Consider the following 19,206-nt stretch of genomic DNA (forward strand, 5'->3'; position numbering starts at 1 on the left):
GTGTGAATGACCTGAGACATACCTCCCTGGACTACATGAAAAGAGACATAGTGGAGCTCTCTGATTATGTAGCCCAGGCAGGTATGACCCTGACCCTGAGCAGTATCCTTCCTTCACCAAGAATGATGCCACAATATAGAGACAAGATGATCAGCTTTAACAATTGGCTTAATGTCTGGTGTCATTCAAAGGGGATCCAATGTCTGTCTGCTTGGGATGACATGCTTGACAAGCCACGCTGCTTCGCAAGGGACGGCTTGCACCTGTCACCCCTGGGATTCCGGATACTGGCTAAGGCTCTTGCCACCCCCATAGTGCCTTTTTTAGGCAAGGCTCAAATTCTAAACCTACCACCCTAGAAAACAAAAACGGGAAGGAACTAAGGGTAATGCTGCTCAATGCCAGAAGTCTAAATCTCAAAATGCACGCACTCGAGGCCCTTCTCAGTATGGAGAACATCGATGTCTGTGCTGTGACTGAAACCTGGTTCAAGGCTCCTGAGAGCACCCCGGCACTATCAGGTTTTACCTCATATCATGCGTTCCGGACCATACCACAAAAGGAGGGGGTGTATCCATATTCATCAAGGATACCCACACCTCCAGGTTGGTGGCTATGCACGAAGCATCGGAAACCATCCAGGTGCAATTAACCATAGGCAAAACTGCTCTATAATTTGTAGCATGCTACAGGCCACCCTCTCAAACTCAGGAAACCCACACAGCCTTCCTGAAGACACTGGAGGGTATAAATATATCACCAAACACCATCATATTGGGTGACTTCAACTACCCAAATATAGACTGGGAACATTACTCAAGTCCCAACTTTCTAGCCCAAAGGTTCCTGGAGTTCATAAATTCAAATGCCATGGAACAACTAGTCACCGTCCCCACAAGAGGAGAAAATATACTAGATCTCATCATCACAAACATGGGGACAAAATGCTCCACACCGGAAGTATATCCCTCTTTGGCGAGATCAGATCATAAACTAATCTCACTAGAAATCCACATCCCGCCCCCACCCCAAACAAAAAAGACCACAGTGAAGAACTTCTCTAAAGCAAACTTCACACTACTCAAGACAGGTGTGGTATCCTTCAAGGCGCCCGAGCCAATGGAAACCACAACCCAAGCTGCGGAAGCCCTTACAAATGCCTTTTATGAACACCTTCAGGACTGCATGGATCAGGCAATCCCAAATAAAACCAAGACTCTTTCCACCAAGGGCAAACGTCCAGTCTGGTGGACCACAGCCATAAACAAACTTTACAATAAGAGGAGAAAGCTATTACATGATAGAGCAAAATCCCAAAAAGGGAAGGCATCTTTGATCAGTACTAGCAAGAAACTACGATCCCTCATAAAATCATCCAAGGCCAACTTTGAGAAAAAAATTGCCATAGATTCAAAAGACAATCATAAGGCCCTCTTCAGCTATGTCAGAAACCTGGGTGGAAACTCCCAGATATGCTCAGAATTAGTCCAAAATGATACAAAAATCACTGAACCCACAGACATTGCCAACATACTGGCAGACAGGTTCAGCGCAAACTTCACCCCCCCCCCAAAAGGAGCGATAACTATCCCAACAGAGTGTAGCCTCCCAGACATCTCAAATGCGCAGGTGAAAGCTGCTCTCTCTAAAGCTAAAAACACAGCATCAATGGGACCGGATGGTGTCCCCGGCTGTGTGCTACATGAACTCAATGAAGAACTAAACCCGCACATAAGGCAGCTGTTTAATCTTAGCCTTACCACAGGATATGTGCCCAAGGAGTGGCGTACGGCAACTGTATTCCCACTCCACAAAGGCGGTGCCTCTACGGACCCTGGTAATTACCGCCCCATAAGCTTAACAATCCTGGTCTGCAAAGCTATGGAGAGGATCATAATGGAACTCATAAACGAGGACATAGGGGACTTGCAGACCTTGGACCCAACCCAGTTTGGCTTTGTCAAGGGCAGATCTTGCCTTTTGAACTTGGTCGACTTCTTCAAAACAGTTACCAAGGCCATTGATGAGGGAAAGGCAGTCCATACAGCCTACCTTGACCTTGCAAAAGCTTTCGACACAATACCCCACTCGGGTATCATAGAGAAACTTACCAGCTTAAATGTAAACCCATATGTCACAAGATGGGTTGCAAACTGGCTAAAGGACAGAACCCACAGGGTTAGAGTTGCTGGAGCCATGTCAGACTCCAAGCCGGTTACAAGTGGTGTCCCACAGGGCTCAGTCCTTGGCCCCCTATTGTTCGGCATCTACTTCTCAGAAGTACAGGCAAACATAGGAGGACTATGGCTGACAAAGTTTGCGGATGACTGCAAACTGGGTGCCATAGTGGATAGTACATCGGACACAGACATCCTTCAGAGGGGTCTCACGGAAACTGATAGCTGGTGCCACAGCCATGGCCTGAAGTTAAACGCAAGAAAGTGTATAGTCATACCCTTCAGGAAAAACAAGGTAACCCCAAGCTACCATATAGGTGGCAACCCACTAAGCACAGAAGAGGTTATCAGGGACCTGGGTACCCAGGTTGACAGTGGCCTCTCGTTTGACACTCACATTGCTAAAGTGGTTCGAAAGACCTTCTACATTGCCCATCTGATCATGAAGGGATTCACATCCAGATCAAGTGAGGTCATTGTTCCCCTGTACTCTTCACTTATCAGACCAATGATCGAGTACAATGCCCCATTCGGGATGTATCTCACCTGACACCTGCAGCAATTGGAGAGACCCCAAAAGTTCCTCACCAAAAGGATAAAGGGACTCCAAAACCTGTCATATACTGCCAGACTGAAGAAACTCCAACTCTATTCAGTTGCATACCGTCTGCTCAGAGGTGACCTGTGCCTGACATACAAGGCCATGACCAACCCGGAATTAATGGACATGCTCCACCTCAAAAAATCCAAATCCACCAGAACCACTAGAGCAAGTGACTTAAACCTTAGCACGAATATAAATAGGACGTGCTGGAGGGATAGATTTATCACCCAGAGACTCCCCATGCTGTGGAATAAAATCCCGGTCCATGTGAGGCAGAGCACCTCGCTGGCTCTGTTCAAGAGAAATCTTGACCGGTGGATGGGAGATCGTAGGTTTACCCCGGGAATCATCTCTGTGTCACTGCTGGACAGAGGCACAACAAACTAATGGGCACATTATTTCTAACATAAGGGGTGGCGTAAGCCACATAACTTTGGGCTAGGCTTATAAATGCCTTAGGGCAGATAGCCTAGTATAAACCTATGAACCTATGTTACTGAGCTATATTTTTAAATATCTTAAAAATCTTTGCCTGTCTAATGTGTTTAAAACCTCAGTTTAAGTAATGAAGAACACTAATTAGTATTAAAATATTTAGGGCTGGGATTATGGTTTCTAATACGGATTTAAATAGTAAATTGATTACAGACCAAATGTGTAGCACTTACATGAATGGATTCTGTGGATTTTTTATCATTATTATTCTTTTATATGTACAAAACTCTGGCTATCACAAAAACAGACTACGCAATTATGATGAAGCAAGTATAGCCGGAAAAAAAAACAATCTTAATGAAAATCTAAATCTTAGGAAGAAGTAGAAACAAAGACAAAGAACAAGACCAGGATTCATAAGTACTATGCTGACTGTGGATGTTGAATTGTGTGTGAGGTGACCCCATAACTGTGGGCTGGCTATAATGTAATACTGAATTATAGGTTAGTATATCAGGCTAATTGCTCTTGTGGGCCATTTTAAGCCTAGCCAATTACCCTATGTAAGAATCAAACCCTGCACCTTGTGTCTATAAGGTAAACATCTTACCCATTAAGCCAACTTCCCAACCCCGTATGTCTGGTTGTACACACAACAGTCTGTATAATGTGGTCATGGGCCTGGGTTATCCTACAGGAAGTGTCACTGGAAAACCTCCAGTTATCTAAGGACAAGCAGAGACTATCACAGAGGCTGTATGAGGAATAACTCTGTCTGCACACAACAAAAAATACTAAGGCAGCAAGACCAAAGATTTGCAGGAACAAGCAGTCTGCTTGTGAACACTAACCACTGCTGCAGTTTCTGATGAAGATAACATGATTCATAGATGTAACAGTTTATGATCCTTCAGTAATATGCTACACACATTATGCCAGCATCAGGAAGAGCTCAGTGTGAACTCTATATGTTTTGCTATGAGGAACTGAGACTGACTTCCTGGTGATCAGATGACGACACCAACAAGCTATGATGTGGTGTTATGTATATTATTACAACAGTGGCCTGTTCAAAATCAGGCAATGACTGACTATATTCCTGACTATCATAAACCTGCAGACTGGTACAACCACAGCTAAGAGTAGCATGCTAACATGTCATTTACTGATTTCCAGTAACTAACATACCCATTTACATAAAGCTATGTGCACATTGAGACCCACCAGATTTTTTTTTTAGATTTTCTATAGTATTTGACTGCAAATCTGTGTGAATGTATGCTAGGAAAAGTGGGTTCCTATCACAAAATTGAACAGGCTGAATAGCGAACGTCTTTAACATCGGAAATGCCATTCATCGATGTGTTTTTTTGTGAGATCACAGTACGGTGTAGATCAGAAAATTTCCTCACTGTAGTGCGATTTCAGAGTTGGCATATGTAATTAGTGGGGGTGTGGGGGGCACCCACCCCACAACAGCAACTTCGAGGTGCAGCATTTTCGATGTTTAAGCCGTTCGCTCTCCAGTCTTTTCGATCTCATAATATAGACCAAGGAAAAGCAGCAAAACTCTTAATGCATAATGCTCATAAATGCATTGCTCAGTTTTTTGCATTAAATATGTTAACAAATTTCAAACAAGAAGGTCTCAGCATGTACAGAAATCATTCAGTGTACATAACAATTAGAGTTAGGAACAGGAACATTTACCCTTAGTCCAGACATGTCCACTTGAATGGCAGGAATTCCTTCTTCATCTCCCTTGGGTGCAACTTCATTGAGCAAACTGTAGTACGCCTTTGAATCCTGAAAAATATTACAACAAGGTTAACTAACCACATTCATCTGCAAAAATGATAATAAAAAAAAATTAAAGCATTTTCGAGTTTTGCATACAATAATTTATTGTTTTCATTTTAGTACTTTTGGTGGTATACACATATCTCTAAGCCTATTGGACTGGAAATAATTGGGAGTTAATTTATTTTAGAAATATACTCTGATATTTCTCTACTGGCAATGCTGTGCTACAATACTGAAATGTTTTTATTGGACCATTGCTAAACCAAAGCCCATCCTCTATACTTTATTTAGGTCACTATTTAGGAGCTAGGGAAATGATGTGCACTTACCGCAATAATGTAATATTTTGCTTAGTGTCAATGTGGTCAAAACCTCAGGGCAAGCTTGAACACAATTTGCTACTGTTCAGTGTAGTGTTCATTCCCATCCAAATTTGCAAATAATAATACAAATCAAAAGAACTAAAGTACAAACCAATATCATTATGAGAAGTAGACAATATATTGTTCTGCAAAAAGGTGAAATAACAAAATATAAAGACACAGCAATACCTTTAGTATGTTGAAAAACTCATTCCGCTAGCATAGTTAGGGAAATGCAAGCAGTAGAAAAGTACAAGAATCCAAAGAAAAGGGAAAGAAACAAAAAGAAAAGGGTCAGGATCACAAAGACAGAGTTAAGAAGGAAATAAATTAAGTAAACAGTATATAGTTTTTCAAGCTACAGTAAAGTAGTTCATCCAAGTTGAGCATCTTGTAGTAAAATCAGCATATTATGTGGTCTAATATAATTTCTAATGGAATCCAAATCAATCAGATATTCTTACTGCATTCATCTATATAGATTGAACATTTACACTGAAACATAAATGAAGAGCACACGTAAGGATCATACAAGTACGTCAACTCTGTAGAATTTTACTCTAGCTTTTAAGGTACTTTTAAGGTACAGGGTGTACCTCCCAGCAATTTAATTGCAGTCAGTAACATTTATCCCAGCTGTTAGTTGATGTTGAATGATGCAGTTTAATACAGGCTGGCATTCAACACTCAATGGTATACTTGACTTATATTTCACTTGTATCCACTGTTATAAAGAAGTTCTTTATGTGACCTTTGACTTCTCCTGCTCCCCAATATTTCAAGTTTCAGATTCATCTTGATATTTGTAACCCCTCTAAGGTGCTGTACATTATAATTTCTGTTATACTGCTCCTGTTTCCCTAATTTTCTTTGTTCATATTTTTAATCCCCCAAGCATAGATCATATATATTTTCCTGAACCCCACTTTTTTCTGTCATTAGTCCAGCAGATTGTCAGTTCTTGTTATTCTCCACTGGAACACCTCCATTCTGTTAATATCATTTATGAGGTTCATTCCCAAAATAAGACTACTGCAAACCTGCATAATTTTTTTTTACTCTCACCAAGATTTGCAATCATATTGGCTGAAAGCAGTTCAAGTGAGTATATTTGATCAAATTTTATTTGACAGAACTCTATATTAAATGAGACATCTATTGTGAATGGTACAGTAAATAAAATGCATTTGGTAGAATGATATTCTGAAATGACATTGGGTTGAATGCTGTCATTGCCCCCCTTGCAGAAGCCCTTCACTTTAGTGGTGGATTTGGGTGTTGGCTTTGGTTCCATTTAGGATTTTGCTAATTCTGCATTGTTAGTATTAGGGCCAGACAAAAGTGGTGTTATATGCAGTATCTGGAGTTTGGGGAGTGCTGCTAATTAAAACAAGTGCTGCAAATATGTTTGTATTGTTGTGTGATATGTAGTTTTGATGACACTATATTTTTAAGAAATTAGTTTAATTTTTTTAATGCTTTTGACATAACTAAGCTGTTTTCTGAATGGTTATTGTCAAATATGAGTCCTAGATCTTTTTTACAATGAACTTTGTATGCTATCTCTAGTAAGTGAGCCCCTCTCATTTAAGAATACATTACTTTATTATATTGGAATTTTGCCTATCAATAAATGGGCTCCCCACAATAAGAATTTTCAGTCCTGTAGTGCCTAACAGATAGCAATGGTTTCCCTTTATGTGCAATTGCTTATTTGTTCATTTCCTATATGTTTAAGCTTTGGTACTCATCTTTTTTTTTTTATACTAATGTTTGAATGTTTGCTACCTATTGTAATTATGTATCTAATATCATTGATACTGCTTTTTTTCAGAGAAAGTGGTTTCCCAGACAAGATGCATCTGATATGTTAATTTGTTTTAAATCTATTGCTCTTTCTCAAAGTTGCAGTGAACTTGCAGAATAATGAAGTAATGGAGGTTCAGGGGGTATGAGGGCCTTATTTTCTTAGAAACATGACAATTCATTGGTTGAGGATGTACTTGCTTACAAAGCAGAAAGCTGGGCCTGAGAGAGGCCTGCAGCCTTGGACTTTTGTTTTTAAAGCAGCCTGTATCCTGGAGGGAATGTATGGACTATGAATTTTAGACAAAAATTAACATATGGAACTTGGGTTTTCTTTGGGTTTGCAGACTCAAGTGAGCTATGACTGGTTTTCTTTTAACTTGTGAAAATAGAAGATAGGGCAAAAGAACATATAAGGTTTATTTGGACGTATTATTTGTTTTGTTGTATTTGGACGTATTTTTTCCATTCTTCCATTCATCAATAACTTTCATACTGCCACACTTCAAGCTTCTGTGATCCAATATGCAGATGTCTCATCGCTAATCTGTGCTTCCTCCTCTCCACAGGCACTACTGCAACAAACACAATCTTCCTTTCTATCTGTTGAAAGATGGCTCTCTGAATCACAACTCATATTAAATCCCAACACAATTCAGCTTCTTATCTCCTCCCACACAACATTCTACTCACCACATTACATTTAGCATCATCTCTAGTAATAACACAGTCATATCACCTGTCAATCAAACCAAACTGCTAGGTCCTGTAATCGACAGCAGCATGGAATTTGACATACACATATCAAATACCACAAAGAAAGTACACAAAAAACTTCTCATGCCATACAGAAACAAACAATTCCTAACTTCTTCCACTAGACCCACTATTGCATGCACCCAGGGACGTCGGGAGGCATACACACTGTACTGATTTCAGTACAACTTTTGTAGAAGGGGGGGTAGCTTTTTTGAAAAAAAAACATAATGTATTTAAAGGGTGTTGGCTCCTTTGGAAGGCAAGCAAAGCAGGAAACTGGAAGGCAAGCAAGGGTAAATGGATTTTCTGTGTGTGTGTGTGTGTGTGTGTGTGTGTGTGTGTGTGTGTGTGTGTGTGTGTGTGTGTGAATGCCCCCCACATACTACACCTGCTAGCTATAGGTGTTCAGGCTCAAACCCTGTACCTTTGCTTCAGGGTAAGAACAGCCTAAAGTCCCTAACCATCACCATTTCTGAACTTTGTTCAGATTTGCTTTTCTAATGGTTGTGAGCTATGGTGAGAACTGAAGTTGCATTTCTCCCATTATTGTTTTTGATGTTTGTCCAGGTTTTTTGTGCTAAGGTGTGAAGTGAGAACTGAATTTGTATTCCATCATTATTGGCTTTGTTTGTCCAGGTTTTTTGTGCTAAGAGGTTGAGAGCTATCTAAATGATAGCCATTAAGTGTGTCTTCCTATTTTTCAAACTGCTGATTTAGCATAGTGGTATGTTGTACTGACTATAGTGCATATGGTTCTGGGTTCAAGACATGCATGGTAATAACACGGCATTTTATTCTAGCAACTTTTCAAAATTATACAAGCAATGTTTAAAATGTGTCCCTGTTTTTTGGGCTTTTGTCCCCCCCCCCCAATAAATGTTGGCTTTTTCCAGATTTCTTGTGCTGCAAAGTTCAGAGATACAACTGAGTGTCAACATTTTACAAGGAGCTGAGAGCTGCAGGGGAACTTGTGCTGCTTATGCAGAGTCTGCTTGTACTGTTGATAGCACAACAGGCAGTGTACTTGCTTTTGATGCAGAAGGCTGTGGGTTCTTCTCCCACAGTAGGTAGATGCATTGCTGATACTGTACTGTGTTGTAAAGGGGGGTGGATGCTGTAGTCTGTTTTGGCGAAGATATCTAGTAATAACTATGAACCTGTTATCAGTTTGCCATCCATTCCCTATTGCAATATTACTAGCGTATCATTGTTTTTAATGCAACATAGGCAATTTATTCCTCAAGGGCAACAGGCACATTATTTGTAGATGAAACCATGAAATATAAAGTTGTTTGCTAGCAGCAGCCTCTTCATTAGTTACAGATTTCTCTAATGTGGAATTATGTAGATGGCTTTTACTAGTTCAGAGATTATGCATATTTACTGATACTGGTGGACTGTAGAAGTTTTAGACTTTAATGATGGAAGGTGTATCAAAGAGCATGTGTATGTTTCATGTGCAAGGGGCCTATGATTTGAAAACAGCCCAAAGTTAATCTTTATCTGCCACTGGCAAAATGTATTTTCTTAGAATGTGGGTTTCAATGCTGTTTCAATGAATGTGAGTTTCAAGGGCATAGAAGTTTTAATGCTAAGTCTAGTTTCATTGTGAGACTGCATTGCTTTGTTTAGCAGATATTTATTGGTGTTAGTGCTGTAAAATGCAAAATAAAACTTTTTCTGACAAATCATTTAGGAATGAAGTCATTAAATAATGACCGATGTTAAGTTTCAGACGTCATAATCTTCAGAAAAATGCATGCTAAAGCAAGACCTGATATTCTAGCAACTATCTTAAGTTTATACAAGGTCAATTTTTAGTGCTGTTTGTATGTTCCCCCAATATATTTGGTCTTGTCCAGATTTCCTGCATTAAGAGGTTGAGAGGTATGTGCAAATAAATCGCTTTATAGAATTAGGAATATCCAAACTTCTCAAATGTCCCCAATTTTGGCTCAAAATGTTGCTCTCCCCCTAATAATCTCTCTGCAAAATAGCAATTTTGGAAGAAAACGTGGAGGGTTTACTTTACTTTTATAAATAACTGTAATGATCAGAGTTATACATTACTTTTATTTCAGAAATGCATGTAGATTCTCTAATTTTGTCAGCTGCTCTAAGTTAACTGTGCTCATATTAAAATGGTGTCCCTTCTTTGACAGGTTCCCAACTGTATTGTCTGGCAATTTTATACTTTTGCATCACATTTTTGGTCCATTTTTCATAAAATTGTGGTTTTCTGGTAAATTAGTGGCAAATTGTTAAAGACTGAAGTTAGAAAATAATGGCAGACATTTGAGTTTCAGATTTCATACCTTTCAGAAAATTCGTACTAATGCAAGACCTACTACTATTCTATTATCTTTCTAAGTTTATAAGAGCAATATTTAAAAAAGTCCTTATTTTTGGGCCTTTGCCTCAGTTTTATTTATGAGTTTGTTGCTCTAAGAGGTTGAGAGGTGTGTGTGTGTGTGTGTGTGTGTGTGTGTGTGTGTGTGTGTGCGTGTGTGTGTGTGGTAGGTAGGTAGCATACCTCTCAACTGTCCAAATTTTGCAGAATGTCCAGATTTTTGCCCCATATTTTTTGTCTGTTCCTCATAAATTTTGTGATTTTTCTAGAAAATCATTGAAGGCTGAAGTTGCTAAATAATGACAGACATTTGAGTTTCAGACTTCATGTCCATTAGAAAAATTCATACTAGCACAAATCCTGTTATTCTTGCAACTTTCTAAGTTCACGAGAGTATTATTTAATATTTGTCCCTGTTTATTTTAGGCTTTGTCCATATTTCTTGCACTAAGAGGTAGGTAGGGGTGTGTGTGTGAATGAAACATTCTAGTTAGGGGTAGCAGGTGGTTAGTAATTTACTCAAGCTCAAAACCTGTACCTTAGTTACAGAAAACAAAAGCATAAATTCTCTACCCCAACTACCATGCTGCATTTTTCAAAGAACTGACATTTCAGGTTAATTTTCAATTCAAGGAACCGAGTTTGAGTGAATTTATATTATATTACTGAAGAGGCATTACAGCGAATGCCTCTTCATCGACACTAAAAGAGCGAACCGTGAATTACGAGAATGGCCGTAGCTGTGCTGGGGGGGGGGGTAGCAGTTTGAGAGCTGTGAGTACAAATTTGAAAATCCTAGCTACACCCCTGCATGCACCCATCTCATCTCTACTCTTTTGTATGCCTCACCAGTCTTCACTAATCTCAGAAAATCTGACCTTTCCACGAGACAAGCATGTTATAATAAAATTGCCAAATTTGTAACCAATGCCCCTTACAGATCACATCACTGCACTCCCCTCAAAACACTCAGCTGGCTGGGACTTCCCACCTCATTCTTTACAGTCAACTTATTCTAACCCACAAGCTTACTCACTTTCCTGAAAAAAAACCCTGCTCTACAAAACATACTACATCCAAGCACCAAAACTAGAGTCTTACGATCCAATCAAAAAATCCTGCTAAATGTGACTAAAGCCAATAATTCTGCAGGTATTGCCAAACATTGGAAAAACCTTCCCCCAACATCCCAGCTAGAACTTCTATTGCCTCCTTCAAAAAGCCCTTGAAACTAACCAGTGATGATGACCTGGATTCCTGTTTGGTGGTATGTGAGAACTACTCCACCTCAGAGAAATAGAATCAAGCAGACTCGGCAAAATTTCTACCATTCTAGTTTTCAGGAAAGGCACTGAAAATGTACATGGACATGGAAAGAATGAGTTATATGGACTATGATAAACTTAAGAATGAACTTCTGGTCAGGACTGGTATAACCCCCTGAGAAACAAATAATAACATTTTATAACTGGACTTTTAATGCAGATAGAACAGAATAGAGCACATATGCATGATTTAATCTGTATTTTAAAGCTTTGGCTTAGCCTGATAGTAGCAGTATTGAAAAAAATGTTACAAATTATGGCAGTTGACAGGTTTGAAAGAGCTTTGTCTATTAATAAAAGAAAATGGATACTGTAAAGTGATCTAGAAATCTGACAGACTAACAATTTTAATAGAATGATGACGTTATGCCTAAAAATGGACCGTCTGCTTCTAAGGTTAAAACCGCAGTGAGAAATGTACCTCTTCTGTGAAACAAAAAAGCAGCCAATAATGTGTTGACTTGTTACAATCATGGGGAGGGGTGCATGTTGTTAAGCTCTGTGCTCCTAACACTAAACAGAATGATACTGACAGACGTGAAAACTGAAATACATGCTTTTACTGAAGTTTTTCAAAATCAAGTAAAAGTGAGTCAGTGCTATACCATTGTGTAAACCCATTCTAGTGAAGTATGTTGCTATATTGTGGAACAATAATTTCTGTTGTGCTATATAAGTTAAAGATCAGTAACAAGTTAAAAGTGGAGGTAATTTGCATTCATGGTAACAGAAAACAGAACACCCTTACACATGTAGAAATTCAAACAGTTCGGCTACATCCTGTGGCCTTAGCCCCTCATTTAATTCATGATGTAATATTAGGAAAAATATTTCCCCACTGGAAAATATAGAAGGAAGTAGAATCCACAGACATAGTGTGGCAGACAGATATGCTTAATAAGAAAGAGGTAGAACAACTGCTTGATACATATATTCAGAATAAGAATGGGTTAATTAAGACACTGCAGTCATGTAGACATTCAGAATCACAACCAGAAGAAGGCGGTTGGACTAGAACCTGCAAAATGGGCTGGAATTTAGCTATGCTTATAATGTACCAAGGGTCCTGTCTATTATCAGAAGACTGTCTCAATGATAGAACAAAAGAAACCCAAATCTGTAAGAGATGTCTGCTTAGGAACTGAAGATGAACTATAAAAAACTATCAAGTAAACGTCAGTTCAAGACAAAAGCATACACAAACATTTACACTAAGTGTTACCACAAAAACAGAGAGGAATAAAACAGAAAATAGAAAGAAAGGCACTTGGACACACAGGACATCGACATTACAAAAAGTGATATAAGCAGCAGAATGCAATGTTTTGAGTCTATTTTTTGGGGGGTAAAGTAAATAATGCAAGTGCAAGCAGACTCTAAGAAACACAAATCTGTAAGTTAAGGAAAAAAGCAAAAATGGCAAAAAATTTGTTCTGACATCTCTATGGTACTGAGGGAGTAACACAGTGAAGGAAAAGAAGGTATCTTGAAATGCACACTGAGGTAAAGGGAGAATAACCTCTAACCTAAAGCAGAAGAGAGTGTTTAAGTCTGTACTGACAGTAATACAGCAGAGGGCAACTTTTGTTTAGAGCAACCCTTTACAGAGGAAGATAAAGAAGAAGTTGCAATGCCAATATTCTAATATTCTGTGGGGGGGGGGGGTTACAACTTCTACCTTGAGGCAGGTGGAATTTACAGATACGTAAATCACATTAACTTTAAAAGAAATAGAGTGGGAAGATAATACCTTAAGCACAGCAAGATAAAACATCACTAAGGATGTCAACAGGATTTTCCCATTACTTCTTGCCTCTGTTTTGAGATGAAAGATGACTTTTATATAGAGGGGTTGAAAATATACAAAACAAATTATATACCTTATTCCTGACCCTTTTAGTATCAGTCCTTCTGTTTATCTCCCATCTCACCTATACTTATTTCATTTATCTAGCGTGCTAGACTAAGCCCACATCGGTAGTTATGGCTACTTTAATGAAGGCTGCCATCACTACCTTGCTAGGCTAAGCCCACATCGGTAGTTATGGTTACTTTGCCAGTAAGGCTCCACTTGCAAATGATGAAACAGCTATTGACCACCAGTCCCTCCCTCAGGGTAGACAAGACTGTGTTTGCTGCAACTTCCTACCCTCCTCTGCCTTGTTGTTTTAGCATCCAAACCGCTGGACAAACTTGGATAATCTGGGTCATAGGCAGGGATTTATCCCTTCATATCACGCAGTCTGGCTTTTAACTGCATTTAACATTCTACCTCCTCTCCATACCTTCCATTTTTCTTTTTCTACCTACTTATCCCATATCCCCCTGAATATCTCTGTAGAATACTTCTCCACCACTCATTCGGTAGTCTATTCCATGGATCCTTAACTCTCTCCCTCTCTTTGTAAAAAAATACTTTCAGAGATAGTATCTACAATCTTCTGTCTGTATCCTGTCCTTCCCTTTCTACCTTCTTGCTCCGAGTGACCCCTTTAAATCATCTTGATCTGACCCTGTGTACCAATTTCATGTCGTGTTTTTAAGTATCAGGTGAGAAGAGCTCTGGTTTCACTAGTCTCTGACCAAATTCCTTCCCCTCCATCCCACGGATGTTTCTCATAACATTCTTCTGGATTCCTTTCAGTAGCATGGTATCTTTTTCCTTGCAGAGCTTCTGAAACTGCCTACGACACTTAAGGTTCTGTAGAGTTGAAGTATCACCTCTATGCTACTGGAACCTTAAGCTCAGAGGATAAACCCCAACTTTCTGTTTAATGTTGACACTTCCCACTCACTCTCCTTCTTGCAGTTCACTCTGAGTGTGATTAGCACTCACAGATCCATTTCTTGCCTTGTTATCATCAGTTCCACTTCCTTCAGGTAATATTTCACGCCAGGGTTGTTGCTTTCTAACTATTTTGAATTTGTTTATACTTGCCTGTCAATTGCCAGATTTATGCCCACTTGTTCAGCCTTTCCAAATCCCTGACTTGACTATTTCCATCTTCCACTGCTGCTTCTACCTTTATGCCATCAGCAAAGAAGTACATGCTGTTCTCTAGTCTAGCTCAGTCTACACTCAAACAACAAGAATTTTTCAAGAGTGCAACATGTAGCTTGCCATATATCTTGCCAAAATGATGTCCAACTGATATAAACATCAAACGATTCGTAAAAACAGCAATTTCTTTATTGATGTGAACAGTGGTAAGCGCTTTCACGTCTAAAAGACGCTTCTTCAGACCTCTATGTTACAGCATTAGCTTGTTCATTAAATATAAAAACAATTAACACATTCATTTAATCAATTAAACCAATACTGGTTTAAAGTGCAAGTGCATCTTATGTTAAACGTCATTTTCATTTGTAAAATTAGTAAAACTAAACTTTTACCCCAAAACGTACCCTATCTGTGACTGAGTCAGAGGGTTGCAATTGAAGTGGGATTACATTTTGCAAGATTTAGTTACTTATTTATTTATTTAACATTTGTTTACTGGGAAAGTCCGACTTGGAAAGTAACCAATTTTCAGCAGAGGCCTGGGGAGAAACATTCCAGGCGCATGTCTTTCTATACGATGATATACAAGTCAAAAATCTTGGCCATGCTGTACCCAGTATAATCATGTCCATAACCAAGCCTTACCACCAATAAAGAAACAAGACAATCTTCTGATTTTGTTATTTTCATTATTTCAGTTTTTGGTAATACTATATATATATATATATATATATATATATATATATATATATATATATACACACACACACACACACACACACACACATACATGCACGCACACGTGTGCATACATGTAAGTGTGTGTGTGTGTGTGTGTGTGTGTGTGTGTGTGTGTGTGTATGTGTGTGTGTGTGTGTCAGCAATGTGTGCTTGCCATAGATATACACACAACCGTGGGCAGTGAGAGTTATTAGCCCCAAATGGCAAGTAACTTCTGATACCTGGAAGCATAGTAATATTTGTTCCATGCACACCCTAGATGCCTTATTGCACTTATTTAATCGACATCTGTAACTTTTTTCCGGCATCTGTAACTAGTTTCTCCACCTATTTTAATTAACTAATTATAGAGAGTACCTTCTTTAAAAAAATAAGTGTCATGGGTGGGTTTATGTAGGGTTCTGGCTTGGGCCCCTGCTGTTCAGAATCCACTGGAAGTTGTTGCCAAGGAACTATGGCAAACTGAGTTTGCTTATGACTGCAGACTACGTGCAATTGCCAGATCTCCCTCTTACTCTCAAAAACTCCATCAGGGCCTAGACTAAAAAAGCTTCTGGAATGCTAGTCATGAAAGGCTCTCAAGTGTCAAAAGATACAATGCAGTTATTTTTAGGAAAGACATTACTCCCCCTTTCTTTTACCACAGTACTGGGGCTCCTCTCAAAAAAGACACAACTATCTGGGAGGTGACTACTTATTTGATAGCCATCTACCTTTTTATCACCATGTCTTGGTTGTGCTTAGTAAGTCCTTCTACCCTGCTTAGCTAATCTATAGGGGTATCTGCTCTAGGTCTTGTACAGTTTTGATCTCTCTTTCTCTATCTCTCTTATTAACAAAGCACCTTAATCAACTTAATCAATTTTGGGGCTACACAACCTAAGTTCCCCTTAAAGACTAAAAGCCTTATACATGTACTCTGTCTCATATAGACCCCTGAAGGGGTGTTTAGCCTTTCAAGCACTGAATGCCTCTACCTTTTACAACCTCTTCCACCTTCATAGTACCAATTATCTAAATGACACTCATGAAAGACTCCATTCTTCACTGCAAAACCAAAACATCTGCTAGCATGAGGGATGTGAAAATAGGTAAAGGCTGCCAGCCTAGCCAGATAGAATTTTGTAGATAATTCTGTCATTTATAAATATTAATGTAAGCCACAGGCTTGTTCTCTTAAATGTGAAAAGACTGCATTGGATATTGAACTGCAAAAATGTAACAACAGTGCACTCTGCTGTAAGAAAACTAAGTCAAGCATTTCATGACTGTCTTTGAGGTCAAAATTCAGAACCGATATGTCTGGATGAAGGAATTCTGCCTATTGTTTTGAGGCCAGAGTTAATAGCTAGAATTTGCATGCATAAATGTCCTTTATTGCTCTGGTTTCTGACCAGGTGTAAAGAATGTAAATGTAGTTTCTGTTAGCTTGGGGAACACCAGAGAAGTGTGAAGAATGATATCTTGTGAAGCAGCTCTGTGTTATCAATTTAAAAGAGAGAAACAGAGAGCTCAGAGCATTTGTCTTGAGAACATCCAACACCACCAGCACTGTCTTGCTCTAGATGCAAGTAGGATTTTAGAACTGTGTTTTCTCTTAGATATAGCTAGGAAATAGGAAGATTAGACTAGTTTTTTTTCTATGATGTCAGAACATTTCTACAGTATTATTTTAAACATTTCTCTGTGATCTCGGCACTCTTGACTAGGACTGTGTAGTAAGAAGTATTGTCTTGTGTTTTTATTATTTATTATTAGATATTTTTAAACCTTTCAACTGTGGCTGTTTTATGTAGAGTTAATTTAAGCTCTAGAGTACATTGCATGTATATAGTGATACTGAACCAAGTCACTCTAATAAGCCTTGACTGTTCAGTTACACTTACCATTTGGATAATAATATTGCACAATAATAATTGGACACCCTTTCAGAAGGGCCTTTGAGTAGCTGATATTAGTTGTTGGTGGTAGCTGGTACTACCTTTTAGACTGGGCAGAAAAAGGGCACAGCTGGAGAACCTGTGCCAGCCTTCCTCAAGAGTGTCTTTGTGGTTGTATAAACTCTTATCTCAAAGTGTGTGTGTGTCAGCTACTTGGGCAGGGACAAGAAGCACTAGTTGGACAGAAAGGGTGCTGGAGGTTTTAGCTTGCCCACTAGGCTGAGATCTGGACCCTATGGCTGTGCCAGTAGGGAGTCTTATTGGGGACCTGGAGAGAAAGGGAGAAACCAGCCCCAGACTGCCTGTGATCTCTGTGAACTCTTAAGGGAAATTGTACTTTACTGTGTGTGTATTTATTATCCTTCCCCTATATGGAAGCCCCTCACTGGTGTTAGTGGTGAGGATTGAAGCTCCTTGATTGCTGGGCCAGAGCACGGGTGTCACAAGGGACTCATAACCTACCATGTCCTGTACCTTTGGAATAAACTCCTGCCACATGTTAAACAAAGTAACACTCTACCTGCTTTTAAAAGCAGACATGACAATTATAAGGAAGAGTATAGATTCATGCCTGTGGTATGCGGAAACATTTTTCTCATGGGGGTAACTAATATATTTTCATATGAAAGGGTGTCAGAGCAAAGCTTCTGGAAGGTGCTTTGCTTTGTTTCCTAATCTTAGTTTCGATTGTTAAACAAGGTCATAAGTTTTTAGTAAAGTGGAATTTTGGTATACAGTTCTCAGGGAGTCATTTTAGAGATCACTTTGTCAAACTGTTATATATTCTGTTGCACAATTCTAGTTGTAAAAGTAATTTTGTAGTCATTTTTGTAAATTGCGTTATTGATTTGTGATACATAAATTCAATGTCATTGTTCAGCTAGTGGTAATTCATAGATTGCATCTTGAAAATCTGAGCACAAAATATTAAGTTTTGCCATAGTTATGGGCATTTGTTGAAATAGTGTTAAAATGGGCAAAAAAGAACTTTCACGATAGTAATTATAGTATCCCTTCTGTCAAATTGTTGTATACAGTTATGTATTTCCATTTGTAGATATCATTTTGTAGTAATTTTAATAAATCACATTTTGGCTCAGAGTTGAACACATAAAATTATATTCCCTGGAATTCAGAAAGGGGTACAGCAAGTGGTAATCCTGAACATGGGAGGTCAATCCCTTGTGGTAATCCTTTCTGATTTTGAGACAGGCTCACCAAATAATTTATACAATCAGTAGAATCACTGTGATGGGCCAGTCCAAAGGCCACACTAAATGAAAATGAGGCATGCCAGAGGAGTGGTTAGTGCTTATAAGCCATGTTCTACTGAAAGGCCTGAAAGAAGGAATTTATGTTGCTGAAGGATTCACAGAAACTGCTCAGCTGTGTCAATTAGCATTACCAGCTGTCACAATGAACACAGCCAAAAATCTGCATTCCCACATTATAGATAACAAGAAAGACCATGTTGCATGTGAGTGTAGAGATGTTCTGTGGAGATATAGTGGTGGCAGGGGTGCGAGTGTGTATATGTGTCGCAGTGAGTGTGCATGTGTGTGTGAATCTGTAGGGATATGACTGATGCCTGATGACTGCGTGTGTGTGTGTTTGTATATTTGTGTGTCAGTGTGTGTATATGCGTGTGTGTGACTACCTGGAAGACCACAGTAAGTGGGTTAGGTCATGGATCAGAAGTGTGTGTTGTGTGTTTGTGTGGGTGAATGGGTGAGTTTGTCTGAGTGAGGTGTGTGTGTGTGTGTGTGTGTGTGTGTGTGTGTGTGTGTGTGTGTATCATGCAAGCGTGTGTGTGTGTGTGTGTGTGTGTGTGTGTGTGTGTGTGTGTGTGTGTGTGTGTGTGTGTGTGTAGATATTTGTGTGTTTATGTATATGTATGTGTGTT

At 39.1% G+C, this 19,206-nt stretch overlaps 1 protein-coding gene across 1 annotated transcript in view; it reads right to left on the reverse strand.

Moving 5' to 3' along the window:
• Positions 1 to 19,206, reverse strand: part of LCP1 (lymphocyte cytosolic protein 1) — a 550,854-nt gene that overhangs the window by 135,799 nt on the left and 395,849 nt on the right. The window contains exon 10 of the mRNA XM_044071582.1: positions 4,927 to 5,022. Coding sequence (XP_043927517.1) covers positions 4,927 to 5,022 — 96 coding nt within the window. The remainder of the gene's footprint in view (positions 1 to 4,926; positions 5,023 to 19,206) is intronic.

This window comes from Protopterus annectens, chromosome 5.part0, assembly GCF_019279795.1.
Source record: "Protopterus annectens isolate FY-2018-M chromosome 5.part0, PAN1.0, whole genome shotgun sequence".
Lineage (NCBI taxonomy): Eukaryota > Metazoa > Chordata > Ceratodontiformes > Protopteridae > Protopterus > Protopterus annectens.